Here is an 11,632-nt window from a genome sequence, read left to right as displayed (position 1 = left end):
CCCACCTGGGTTCGAATCCCACCACCCTCAATGACCAGCCACGCACGTCTGCCAGCTGACTTGTCTGTGCTTGTGTGATTTTCTCCCTTCAGTTTTCATCTGTGAAAGGAGAATGATGACATCATTGCACGGGGTTGGAGTGAGGGCTGCCAATGACAGGGGCGCCCTGCACACTCACTGCGGCGTTCACTAGGTGAGCTCACGCACCTGGGGTCAGGACGGCGACCCTGAAGCAGTTGCTCAACGTCGCCGAGCATCAGTCTGCGCCGGGAACAGGAGGCCCGCCGCCGCTGGCGTTTGGAGGTCTACCTGTGGTAGACCCCGGCCATCAGCGACCGTTGGTCTTCCCGCTTCCCGCCCCCGCGTCAGTGTGCGCGGCTGCCCTCGTCGGGAGGCCGCGCTCCTCCCCCCAGCGTCCCGCGTGCGCGCGCGTCCCTGTCGCCGTGGCCCGCGGGCTCCTGCCGCACCTGTCGCAGGAGGGAGGGCCGGCCCCGGGCGGGCGGCGGGGACTACAGCTCCCAGCCCTCGCTGCGCGGCCCGGAGAGGGGGCCGCGGGCGGCAGGGCCCGCCCACGGGGAGGAGCCTGCTCGGGGGCGTGGCCAGGAGGCGGTGGAGACCCGAGCCGAGCCAATGAGCGCCGCGGCCACGAAGTGGGCTTGGCTTGCCGTGTAGCGCCGGCCGCAGGAGGGGAGCAAAGCTGTTGAGCCCGCGAGGAGTGAGGCTGAGCCTGGCCCTGCGCGCTCCCAGAGGTCCACCTCCTGAGCCCGAGTTCCTTCTCTGCCGCCTCTTGCTCCAGGCCCCTCCTGCCCAGTGCAATGCATCCTTGAGTGGCGGCGTCTGGACCCCAGGCAGCCCCAGAGAACCGAAGCCAGAGAAAGAAGACTGGGGCCAAGACGACTGGTGGGGGCTTGGATGCCTGGCTTTCTCTGAGGACATCTTTGGAGCGAGGGTGGCTTTGGGGTGGGGTATTGTGCTGCAGGGAATCCAGCCAGGCCTCAAGATGGACACTTCTGGGCACTTCCATGACTCGGGGGTGGGGGACCTGGATGAAGACCCCAAGTGTCCCTGTCCATCCTCTGGGGATGAGCAGCAGCAGCAGCCGCCGGCAGCGGCCCCCCAGCAGCCCCCGGGACCCCAGGTGCCGCCTCAGCCCGTGCAGCTCCAGCAGCCGCCGCCGCCGCCACCGCATCCCTTGTCTCTGCTCGCCCAACTCCAGAGCCAGCCCGTGCAGCCCGGCCTGCTGCACTCCTCTCCCACGACGCTCAGGGGCCCCCCTTCGGCCAACTCCACCGCCGTCCTCCACCCTTCCTCCAGGCAGGGCAGCCAGCTCAATGTCAATGACCACTTGCTTGGCCACTCTCCAAGCTCCACAGCCACAAGTGGGCCCGGTGGAGGCGGCCGGCACCGGCAGGCCAGCCCCCTGGTGCACCGGCGGGACAGCAACCCCTTCACGGAGATCGCCATGAGCTCCTGCAAGTACAGTGGTGGGGTCATGAAGCCACTCAGCCGGCTCAGCGCCTCCCGGAGGAACCTCATTGAGGCAGAGCCCGAAGGCCAGCCCCTCCAGCTCTTCAGCCCCAGCAACCCCCCCGAGATCATCGTCTCCTCCCGGGAGGACAACCATGCCCACCAGACCCTGCTCCACCACCCCAACGCCACCCACAACCACCAGCACGCCGGCACCACCCCCAGCAGCACCACCTTCCCCAAAGCCAACAAGCGGAAAAACCAGAACATTGGCTATAAGCTGGGACACAGGAGGGCCCTGTTTGAAAAGAGGAAGCGGCTCAGTGACTATGCTCTGATTTTTGGGATGTTTGGAATTGTTGTTATGGTGATAGAGACCGAGCTCTCTTGGGGTTTGTACTCAAAGGTAGGGGCTGCGGTTTCTCTTTATACCTTGAACAAAAGGAATATGTAGGTAGCAACAGAGAGAGAGAGAGAGAGAGAGAGAGAGAGAGATAGATTGATGGAGGGGAGAGGCGGTGGTGGGAGAGGCGTTTGCTCAATTATATGGAACACCCTAACTTCCCATGGTTTTCTTTCTGAATCCCGGGAGAATTCATTGCTCGCTTTCTTGGGGGGGCATCCCCGTACAGTGTCTGTTGCAGACTGTGTGTTAGGGAGGAGGAAAGATTCCCTTCTGAGACATCGTTTTCCTCCCGGTTCACTCGTACCAAAGCGGAGCCCAGCGGCTTAACGCACCAATTAATTACACTCTGCCTTGATGTGCCTGCCAGTTCCTGCGACTTCCCTCCTCTTCTCCCCGCCCTGCTCCACTCCATTTTCCCGAGGATGGGAGAGAAATCAATGTCTGGGTGGGGGGTGGGGACTCCATCCTATCCCTTCTCTCTCTGGCTTCTCCCTCTCTTCCCAAGTTTCTGTTTTCCTCCTCGTCCCTGACAGACTTTGGGCGAAATAGCAGAGCACCGGTGACCCGAGTCCCTTGGGGGCTTGGGTGGAAGCGGGTGGAGGGGCCCTGCGGTCCTTTCCCTCAGGAGCAAGCACTCAGCAGAAGCCTGCTGCCTGTAAACAGCCACTAACAAAAGCGGCTACAGGTGTCCCCAGCAGAGCAGGTGGGCGCCGCCTTGGCCTCAGCCCAGGGAGCGCCTCTTCTTCAGATGGGATGACAGGGCTTCCCGGGCGAGAGCCCGCGCCCTGGGCCCGCCTCTCGGGATCAGTACGGTGGAGCGTGTGCACACCCGGCCGAGGCCACGGCTTGGCTTTAGCGTCAGCCTGGGCTTGGAAATCGCGGCCTCCAGGGGCATGGGGATGGAGGCAGGTGGGTTTCCGCTAGCTCTCTGCCTGCTGGGGGCCCTCGCTCTGCGGGCTGGAGGGCCAGGGGCCCCGGCACTCACTGGGCAAGTGGATTTCTTCCCACTCTCCCCTCACCCCCAGCTTGTTGTGGGGGGAGGGTGTATGTGAGTGCGTGTGTGCGTGCTTGCTTGTCCCTTGGATTTCTCTTATTCGTCATTTTGGGCAGGGGTGGCTGGGAGGGGCTCAGCTGTTGGAGGTTTCAAATAGACCTTGTTCAGGCTGGGCACAGCTGCTGTGGGACTGCCACATTCCTTGTTGAAATCCAGCCGCAAAAACCCAGGAGGTGCTGATCGGATTTCCCTCATTCCCAGCCTCTCTCTCCAGCAGGCAAGGGCAGACCTGTCAGGCCACCTGAGTAGCTGGCACCACGACTTCCGTGCACGCGGAGGGTCCCCCAGGGACCCGCTGCTCAGACGGGGCTGAGCCCTCAGAGGGCAGCCCCTGGAAGCTGCCTGCATCCGAATAGTGCGAGGATTTGAGCCCCTCAGAGAGCAGAAGTGAGCGGGGTTTCCCCGGGAACGGCGGCTCACTTAGTCATCCCCGTACAAGCCTCTGAGCCTGCTGCTGTCTCGGGGCTGCCTCTCCTGCCGGTGCTTGTGGGGGGTGGGGAGGGGCTGCCACCCTCGGCACAGCCCTGGCTCCCCCCAGCCCCCCGTGGGGACCAGGAGCCCTCGCCGAGGGAGACTGATGAAGGCCCAAGTGCTAGGGGGTGAGGGCAAGAGGCGAGACCAGCACGCCAGGGACCCCCGTGGTCAGAGCTCTGAAGGGAATGGCTCCTTCTGGGGACGCTGTCCTCATGGGGCGGGTCTGGGCACCTTGGTCTTAATGCCACGGGAGGGTTGTCACTGGCAGGAAGGGGTCTGGAGCAGGGGCCACCCTGAAGGCGTGTTCAGGGAAAGGGCCTTACTCAGAGCCGGGGAGAGCAGACTTTGGTGTGAAAGAAGGGGGAGGTGAGGCCGTCCACGGGGCTGGGCTTCACCCGGTTCTAAGTTGCTGACCCTCATGGCAGCGTGAGGAGCGGTGACCAGGAAGGTCCTGCCTGCCCCAGCTGGAGAGGGGGCCACCTGTGTGTCCCTGGGACAGCGTGGGTTGTAATCAGCAGGGCTGCCCAGCTCCCTAGCCTTTCCATCTGCCCCTCCGTGCACTGAGTCATTCTGGGACCGGCATTTTCGGGGCGTCTCCTGTGTCAGGCCCTGTGGAGCCGGGACGGGTAAGGCAGCTATCCCTCACCGCTCCCAGTTGCAAACAGGATCATTTTAAAGAATCAGAGTGAAGTTTGAATCCCAGCTCTGCCACTTCCAGAGCTGTGACCCTGGACGAGGCGCGCAGCTTTGGCGAGCCCGTCTCCCCGGCTGTCAGTGGGGAGAGTGAATGTGGTAAATGTGAGGCTCCAACACGGGGCCTGTTGTCACTGTTATTAATAGTGATGATGAGAGGAGAGATGTCTTTCCCCCCCCGACCCTGGCTCCGGAATCAGCCAGGCCCTGGACAGGTCCAGGAGCTGATGCTTGTCAATGCCGTGAGAAGTTGCGTCCTGTCGGGGAGAAGTTCTGAGGAGGGGCTGGGTCTTCTGCCTGGAAACAGCCTGTCATCATGGCTGTGCTTTAAGGAAGGGCACGTCTGTCCCCAGCCTCCCCAGCCTGTCACGGGCTCTACTGTGGCAGGGGGTTTGGGTTAGGAGGGAGGGCAGCGTGGCTGTCCGGTGGGCCCTGGGCTGCAGTGTCTTTAGCGGGAGGACTCTGTGTGTCTGGCTGGCTTTGTTGACAGTGTGGAGGGGGCCCAGGCAGACTGGCGAGGTCTGCACCGGGGGGAGGGGGGAGGGTGCTTCAGTCTCAGAGACCCTTGGGAGGAGGACACGCGTTGTCCCCAAGCGATGGAAGGCCGCTAGCCTGTGCCGGAGCTACCGCTTTCCGGAGCTCCCTTTCCTTCCACAGGGCTGTGGACCCCCATCTGTGTCTCTGGCTGATATCTGTTGCTGGGGAGGAATTTGCCACGTGGACCTGGCTCCCTTGAGAAGGAACGTGGCCTGCCCTGAGCCTATTCAGAGTTAATGCAGAAGGGGGCCAGCGCGGGGCGGTAAGCGGCCCTCAGTCCCCTGCGCACACGCCCCAGGTGACGCCGGGTGCAGATAACAGGAGAGCCCAGGCGGTGAGGCCCGCGGGCAGAGAGGGGCCGGAGGTGGCCCTCGTGGGCGCACTGGTGCGGGGCTGCCCCTGAACTGAGCAGGGAGTTCAGGCTTAAAAAAAAAAAAACAGGTGGATTTGCCCCAAGGGCTTAGACGCCTGACAGGGCCAGGCCTAGAGGTCCTGCTGAGAACTGAGTGACTTGGTCTCTGCCACATCTGCGCCAGTCAGAATTCACACAGCGCGTCTTCGGGGGTCCTTCTTGGCATTCTGTGGTCTTCCAGAGCTGGTTGGAGGCCGTGAACTGCCTGCTGTGCTCTGTCCACGGGGTCAAGGGAGAGCCGGGGCCGGCCCCTGTCCTCCCCGAGCTGCGGACTCCCCAGCCCCAGCCTGCCAGCAGCAGGGAGTCCGGCTGGCAAGTCCCCGTGGGCCTGTGTCTCAGGGACCTCTGGGCTCAGGCTGCAGGGCCACCTCAGGGGCGGCTGGGAAATGCCGGTACGACAAGGCAGCTCTCCGTGTCCCCTGTTTGTGCCCAACCTCCAACCCCCGCCCCGGGCTCACCACCCAACTGGGTCTCACCTCCTGGACACAGCTGACCCCTGCCCGCCCCGCCAGCTGCCCCTGCAGTGGGGCACTTCCCACCACCCCTGCCTGGCCCTGCTGCTGGGCCCACCCAGGCCGTGGGCGGGGAGTCGGGGCCGGTGCTCCCCGGCTGCCCTGTCCCCCCATGCATGGCTCCCTGTCCTCCCTTACAACACCTCGTGATGGCCCGTCTGCACACCAGGGGAGCTTGGTCTCCTGGCCATTTACTCTTCAAGGAAAATGGGGTCCCTTAGGGCCAACGTGTTGTGGGTGTTTGCTGACCTCACAGAGGTCAGGGCCTCCGCCCTCAGCCTCCACCCCAAACGGCTGAGTAGGGTTGCGGGTCCCAGCTCTCTGAGCCCCGAGAGCCCGCTTTCCCTGGCCACAGAGGGCTTGTGAGCGGAGGGCAGAGCAGCAGGTGGGAGAACGGCCCGCACCTCCTGCCAGACCCAGGAGCCCTTTGGGGTAGGTGGGCGGCTGTCAGGGACGTCCTGACGTTTGGGAGGAGACCCCCGAGGTGGTCTCGGGGATGTTGACATCTGAATGGGACAGACCCCTCCACGGACCCTCCCTGTGTGGCGGCCTGCGGGACAGGGTTGCGGGAGGTGGGAGGGTCTGAGCCCGGCGTGGGTTTTCCTCTGAGGTCGTGCTCCGTGTCTGGGCCCAGGGCGGGCAAGAGCAGGTCTGAGAACATGGAAGCAAGGTTTTGCTCCCACCCAGGGTGGTGGTGACCCTATTGACCACCCTCGTGGCCCGCCCACAAATGACTCCAGCGTTGGTAACCCCGGAGGGACGACTCAGCAGTGCATGCCTGTCCTTGGCGCGTCATCACGCTGTTTATAGCTGTCCGGGAAGACTTTGGGGTGCGTGCCGACACCCCTTCCTCCCGGCCGCGTCCCCTGCGGCTGGGCACAGCGCTGTCGCTGGGCGTGTGCCCGCTGCCCGGGCTGACTGGGAAGCTGGGGGCTGCCTCCCGCGGCCCTTCCCAAGCTTTCAGGGAGGGGCACCGGCCCGGCCAGGGTCCAAAGATCTGCTTTGAGTAATAGAAGGTAAAGAAACCTAAAATGGAAAGAAATTGGAGGGAGCTCAGGAGAGCGGCTGCGGCCCGGCCAAGGCGCGGGGTCAGCGGGGTTGCGTGGCCGTTATTTGTACAGCACATCTGGGGGAGAATGTGTGTGACAGAGTGGGGTGGTGAGGGCCTCGCGATGAAACACGCCTTACTCCGCTGGGCCGTGGCAGACCCGCTTTTCTGTTTCTTTCCAAAGTCCAGAGGGAGAGAAAGAGACCAGAAAACCAGCTATTCCTTTTTAAATAATGAGGGTGGGGGATTCTGAGACCACACTGTTCTCAGGAGCCTGGGGAGGAGGTTCTGTGCCTTTTCTTCTGCTGAGCAAAGTCCGGAGGAGGCCAATGGGTTCCGAGGTGCCCAGGGCCCACCTCCCCTGCCCCCCAGGAGCTCCCCGGGCGGTGAGGGCCAGGCCGGCGGGAAGGCTGGGGGCCGGCACTGCCCACGAGCGCTGAGACAGGGGGCTCTCTGCAGCGCTGGGGCCGTGGTCCTTGGTTCTGGAGTCCTGGGAGTGGGTGTGGTCACGGCCCCCTGTCCCCTCCAGAGTGTCCCCAGGCCGGGCTGCACTGTGAGCTGCTGCGGCGCTGGGATGAGCCCCTGGGCCCACCTGACTACCGAGTGGAGGCCTTTTCCCTTGCCTGCTGCTGCTGCAGAAGCAGCTGGTCATTCGTCCAAGAGGCTGATCAAGGTGGACGGGCTGCGGCCCGTGACGCCGCCAAATACTGGGCCAGGAGGAACTTCCATGGGGGAGGCAGGAAGGGGGAGACCCGAGTCCTGGGGGATGCCAGTGTGGGGCCCCAGGGCAGCCTGGGTCCAGGGTGAGATTGTGCACAGGCCCAGGGTCCGTGTGGAGGCCCGCTGGTATGGCCCCGGGGCGATGCCGGCCAGGCTGGGATGGGGAAGGTGTGGGGTTTATGGACAGGAGCCCACAGCGCCGAGGCCCCCCGCAGCTGGCGGAACTCCCGCCCTCCCTTGGGGCGCCTCTCCCTCCCCAGCACTGGCTGCCAGGCTCTTACTGGGGCGACCCGCCGGGTTCCATGCTTGCCTTCCTCGTGACCTCACCGTGGCCCTGGGGTCACTGCCACCAGCCACAGGTAGAAAACTGAGCTGCACAGGGGTGTGTGGTCTGTGCCCGGGGCCCCTCAGGAGAGATGGTTTTAGAGCCGGAGCCCAGGTCTCCAGCCCCTGCTCGTCTCCCTGTTCCCAACCCTGCCACAGACCTCTGCGGGGCACTGGAGCGAGGGAACCTCTGCAGGCTTCTCCATCCCTGCTTCTGGAGTTTTCTTCTTCACCCCCGAGTCCCAGCTCCCTCCTTCCCTGGCGTGAGGCTGTGTTTGACTCTGTCAGGGCAATAAGTGTTAAAGAGTGGCCCGTCTGCTTCCCCTCCTGCTTCCGACTCACCATGTGGCCATTGTCCGGGGGCCCTTGGCCTCTCTGAGCCTCTGTTTCTTGGGTTCAGAAATGAGGGCAGGGTTCTCACGCTGACCCCACCCCCACCCCCTCTCCACGCTTTCTGGCCCCAGGACATGTGCGTTTGCTCCACTGCGAAGACCACAGGCCACAGTCCTCAAGCTCTGTCGTCGGGGCCAGGCCCACACCCAGAGGCACCCATCCAGGCTGCCCTCAGCGTCTGCTGGTGGTGTTGGGGGCGCGGAGGAAGGGTTAGCACTTCGGGGTACTGGGAAGGCTCCCTGTGGACAGTGGGTGGTCCCCCCCCCCCCCCGGGANTAACCAGGCAGGGGTGGGGGCAGGGGGCTGGAGCAGTCCCTGCTGTGGGGCAGCGCACAGGGTGGGGAGGAAGGACAGGGAGCGCGGGGACGTTCCTGGGGCCAGGTCTCACCCTGGAGGTTCTCCGCAGGGAGCAGAGTGCTCGTGCCAAGGGCATGGGGGTGACTTAATGTTTCGTTGGTATCTGCAGTTTCCAGGAGCTCAGCGTCTGCACTGAAGACCTGATGCTCTTCGTTTCTCAGAGTTGATAGGAACTGGCAGAGCCGAGCTAGCATGGTGGTCAGGGGCTTGGGCTCTGGGTTTGAGTTCAGACTCGGTGACCTATGGTGGTGGGTCTCCAGGGAGTTTCCTGAATTTGAAGCCATTTCTCCGACGTCAAGAGGGACCCCCAGCCTCTGCCTGTCGCTAGCACCTGGTACAGAGTCAGGCACACGCTGAGCCCTGACACCTGCCAGCGGCTGCTTTTATGAGCCCAGTGCTTAGAAGATGCTCTTGTTAACCCACAGCTGCCCAGAGGGCCTGGAGGGGCCCGAGTGTGTATGTCACCCTCTGCACCGGGCGCTGTAGGGGAGGCCCTGGAAGAGGCGAGCACATGTGACCCGTGCCCCTTCTCATCCAACTCGCGGCCTCCCCTTGGATGACAAGCCACTCGTCGTGTTTCTGGATGGGCCCCCTGGGTGCGTCCGTACAAGCGAGGGAAAGCACGATGTTCCCTGGAAGGTGGGGCTGTCGCGGTGGCCCGGCTTCGGCTTCTGGAGCCTTCCTGCCTCAGGGGACCCAGTTGTCCTAACCCACAGTCAGCAATCTGTGGCCTGGGCACAGCTAATTGGGTGCGTCCACACAAACGGGACAGGTGGAGGGAACAAAAATAAGGCCGTGGAGTCAGGCCAGAGCCTGAGAGTCCAGGAGGAAGGTCAGGGGGACACGCGATGACCATGCAGAACGAGGCGGGGTGCGTGGCACGTCAGCGGGCGGGCCCGTGAGGAGGCCGTCCTGGGACAGAAGCAGGGCACCAAGGAGACTCGGGGACTTTCTCGTGTGTCTTCAAGATGCAGGCTTTCGGGAGACTTGGCGTAGGGAGTGCAGGGCTGTGGGGCGTGTGCACAGACGGGCTCCTTTCTCGCTCCCTGCAGTGGGCAGCCGCTAGTCTCCCAGCCGGCCCCCCGGGGCGTGAAGAGCCGCCGGGTGGGGAGGGGCAGGCCAGGGGTCAGGGCCTGCCCCTCGTGGGGACCTTGGCCACCAGGTAACAGGAGTTGTACTCTGAGCAGAGCCGAGGTGGCACTAAGTGAACTATGTGCAATCGATGTGTGAAATGATATGTAAATTGGCATCTGTTATGCTTGACTCAGCTCGTGGGGCATTTTTCTTAAGGGACAGGCATGATGTCCGTGTCACATGAGCAGGAAAGCTGTCTTAAAGGCCGCTCCCACAGGGCTGAGCCCCCCGGTGCCTACCCCCTGGAGCTCACGGGCTCCGGGCCAGCCGGCGGCGTCTCTAGGAACTGTGGTTTGCTCTCTAGCTTGAACTCATCAATGGGGAAACCCACAAAGGTGGGTGCCAGCCAGGGGTAGAAGGGAAGGAGCCCCCAGGGGAGCAGGGACCGGTCAGGCCCAGCCCCTCGCCACTGGGGGGCCGTCAGGCCAGTGACGCCAGCTCCCCAAGCCTCACTTTCACGTTTGTGCACGGAGGGAGTGGTGTTCAACAGCCCAGCAAGAACGCAGTGTGCATGGGGCTCCTGGTGGCTGGTGCACCCCGGGCTGCCAATAAGGGGAGTCCTTCCTCACGCCTTTGCCTGACTTGGCACCTGCCGGCGTCCGCACGGGGATTTTGCAGAGCTTTTCTCCTTTTTAAGAAGATTCCTGATTTTAGCAAATTGGAGCTCAGCCATTTCCTCTCTTTTCTAGCTTCCAATGGGCCGGATGCTGGCTCGGTCTGCTGGGGCCCAAATGGCTCCCACACGTGGGAGCATCGGGAGCCACTGACTTAGGTGATGTCCCCTCCCTCCAAGATCAGGGTGAGGCTGAGCATGTCACTCTGGGTCGGGCTCAGAGCTGGATAGGGTTGGTGGCACGAAGGGGACACCTTCTCTGGGGAACTGGGGGCATACCTGGCCAGGTGTGGAATCATACCTATAAGCTGGATAGCCAAGTTCCACAGGCCCGCCAGGCATGAGGAAGGCAAGGCGGGGGCCATCCCCCTCTTTACAGGACCTCAAGGCCCAGAGAAGTTATGTGACTTGTTCAAGGCCACTCAGCATTGCAAGTGGCTGGGGTGCAGCCAGAATCCGGGACGTCTGGGTTTTAGTCCCACTGGACACCTGGGTGGCAGGCCCTGTTCTAGGCTCCAGGACTGCAAAGGTCTGTGTGCGTAAGAACCTGAGTCAGTTGCAGGGGTCTCTCCTCAATGAAACGGGTGCCTTTCCACCGGCTCTTCCTAAAACAGCTCAGGCTTTCAACACAAGTCTGGGGTCAAATCCTGACTGTGTACAATTTTGCTATGTGGCCTTGAGCCGTGGCCTCTTTGTCTGGAAAGTGGGACCATCACTCGTCTTGCCCAGGGTGGAGATGGGGGATTCGGTGTGGCGTGGACCTGGCCCCGGGGGCTCCCTGGCCCATGTGGGTCTCCAAGGCTTGGCTTTTCTTCCCAGAGCCCAGTGGCCACAGGATCCCAGGGGATCCTTCAGCTGGTCCCGTGACTCCTGCCCCCCCTGCTCTGGGCTGGACCTGGTGTTTGCACGAGATACCTTCCCTGCTCCTGGGGGTACGATGGCGCTGAGCCTGGTGGGAGGACATTTGGCACAAGACACTAGACGGGGTCCATGCCTTCCACCCACGAGGGGAGGATCCCTGCAGGGTGAGATGACTTGGGTGGGGCCAAGAGCTGGTCCAGGGTGGAGGCTGGGCCGTGAGGGTTTCCCCCGTGGGTGGACAGTTGTATATAATTCTGCTGTCCTCAGTGGCTCAGGAGAACGTGCTCCTCTCATAAAATGGAAACTTCTTCGCCGTCCCTAAAAATGGCTCCAAAGCAACCCTGTGTCTTATTCAGGAGTGAAGACAAGGACAGATGAGGAAGGAGAAGAAAATGAACAGTACTAAGGGTCTTCCATACGCTCGTCTCACGTGGTCCCCACAGCTGTCCTCGTTTGACAGATGACCCACCCAAGGCTCAGAGAGGTCAGGGAACTTGCCCGGGGCCTCACAGCCAGGAAGGAGTGGAGCTGTGATTTGAAGCCGGGAGTGTCCTCCATGCCCGTGTCCCCGTGGCTCCTCCTGGCCTGGGCCACTTCAAGCTGTTCTTGCTCCTTGAAGGCATCCGC

The 11,632-nt window shown here is 62.9% G+C and overlaps 1 protein-coding gene across 2 annotated transcripts in view; it reads left to right on the top strand.

Annotated features, from left to right (window-relative positions):
• The first annotated feature begins 647 nt into the window (after positions 1-647).
• KCNN3 (potassium calcium-activated channel subfamily N member 3) overlaps positions 648-11,632 on the top strand; it is a 132,353-nt gene continuing 121,368 nt past the window's right edge. For both annotated transcript variants that reach the window (XM_040635725.1, XM_040635726.1), the window contains exon 1: positions 648-1,873. In XM_040635725.1, the coding sequence (XP_040491659.1) occupies positions 1,001-1,873 (873 nt within the window). In that variant the 5' untranslated portion in view covers positions 648-1,000. The remainder of the gene's footprint in view (positions 1,874-11,632) is intronic.

The sequence above is a fragment of the Ursus maritimus genome, unplaced genomic scaffold, assembly GCF_017311325.1.
Source record: "Ursus maritimus isolate PB19 unplaced genomic scaffold, ASM1731132v1 scaffold_2, whole genome shotgun sequence".
Lineage (NCBI taxonomy): Eukaryota > Metazoa > Chordata > Mammalia > Carnivora > Ursidae > Ursus > Ursus maritimus.
Note: the sequence above shows the minus strand (reverse complement) of the source record. Positions and strands in the feature narration are given on the sequence as shown.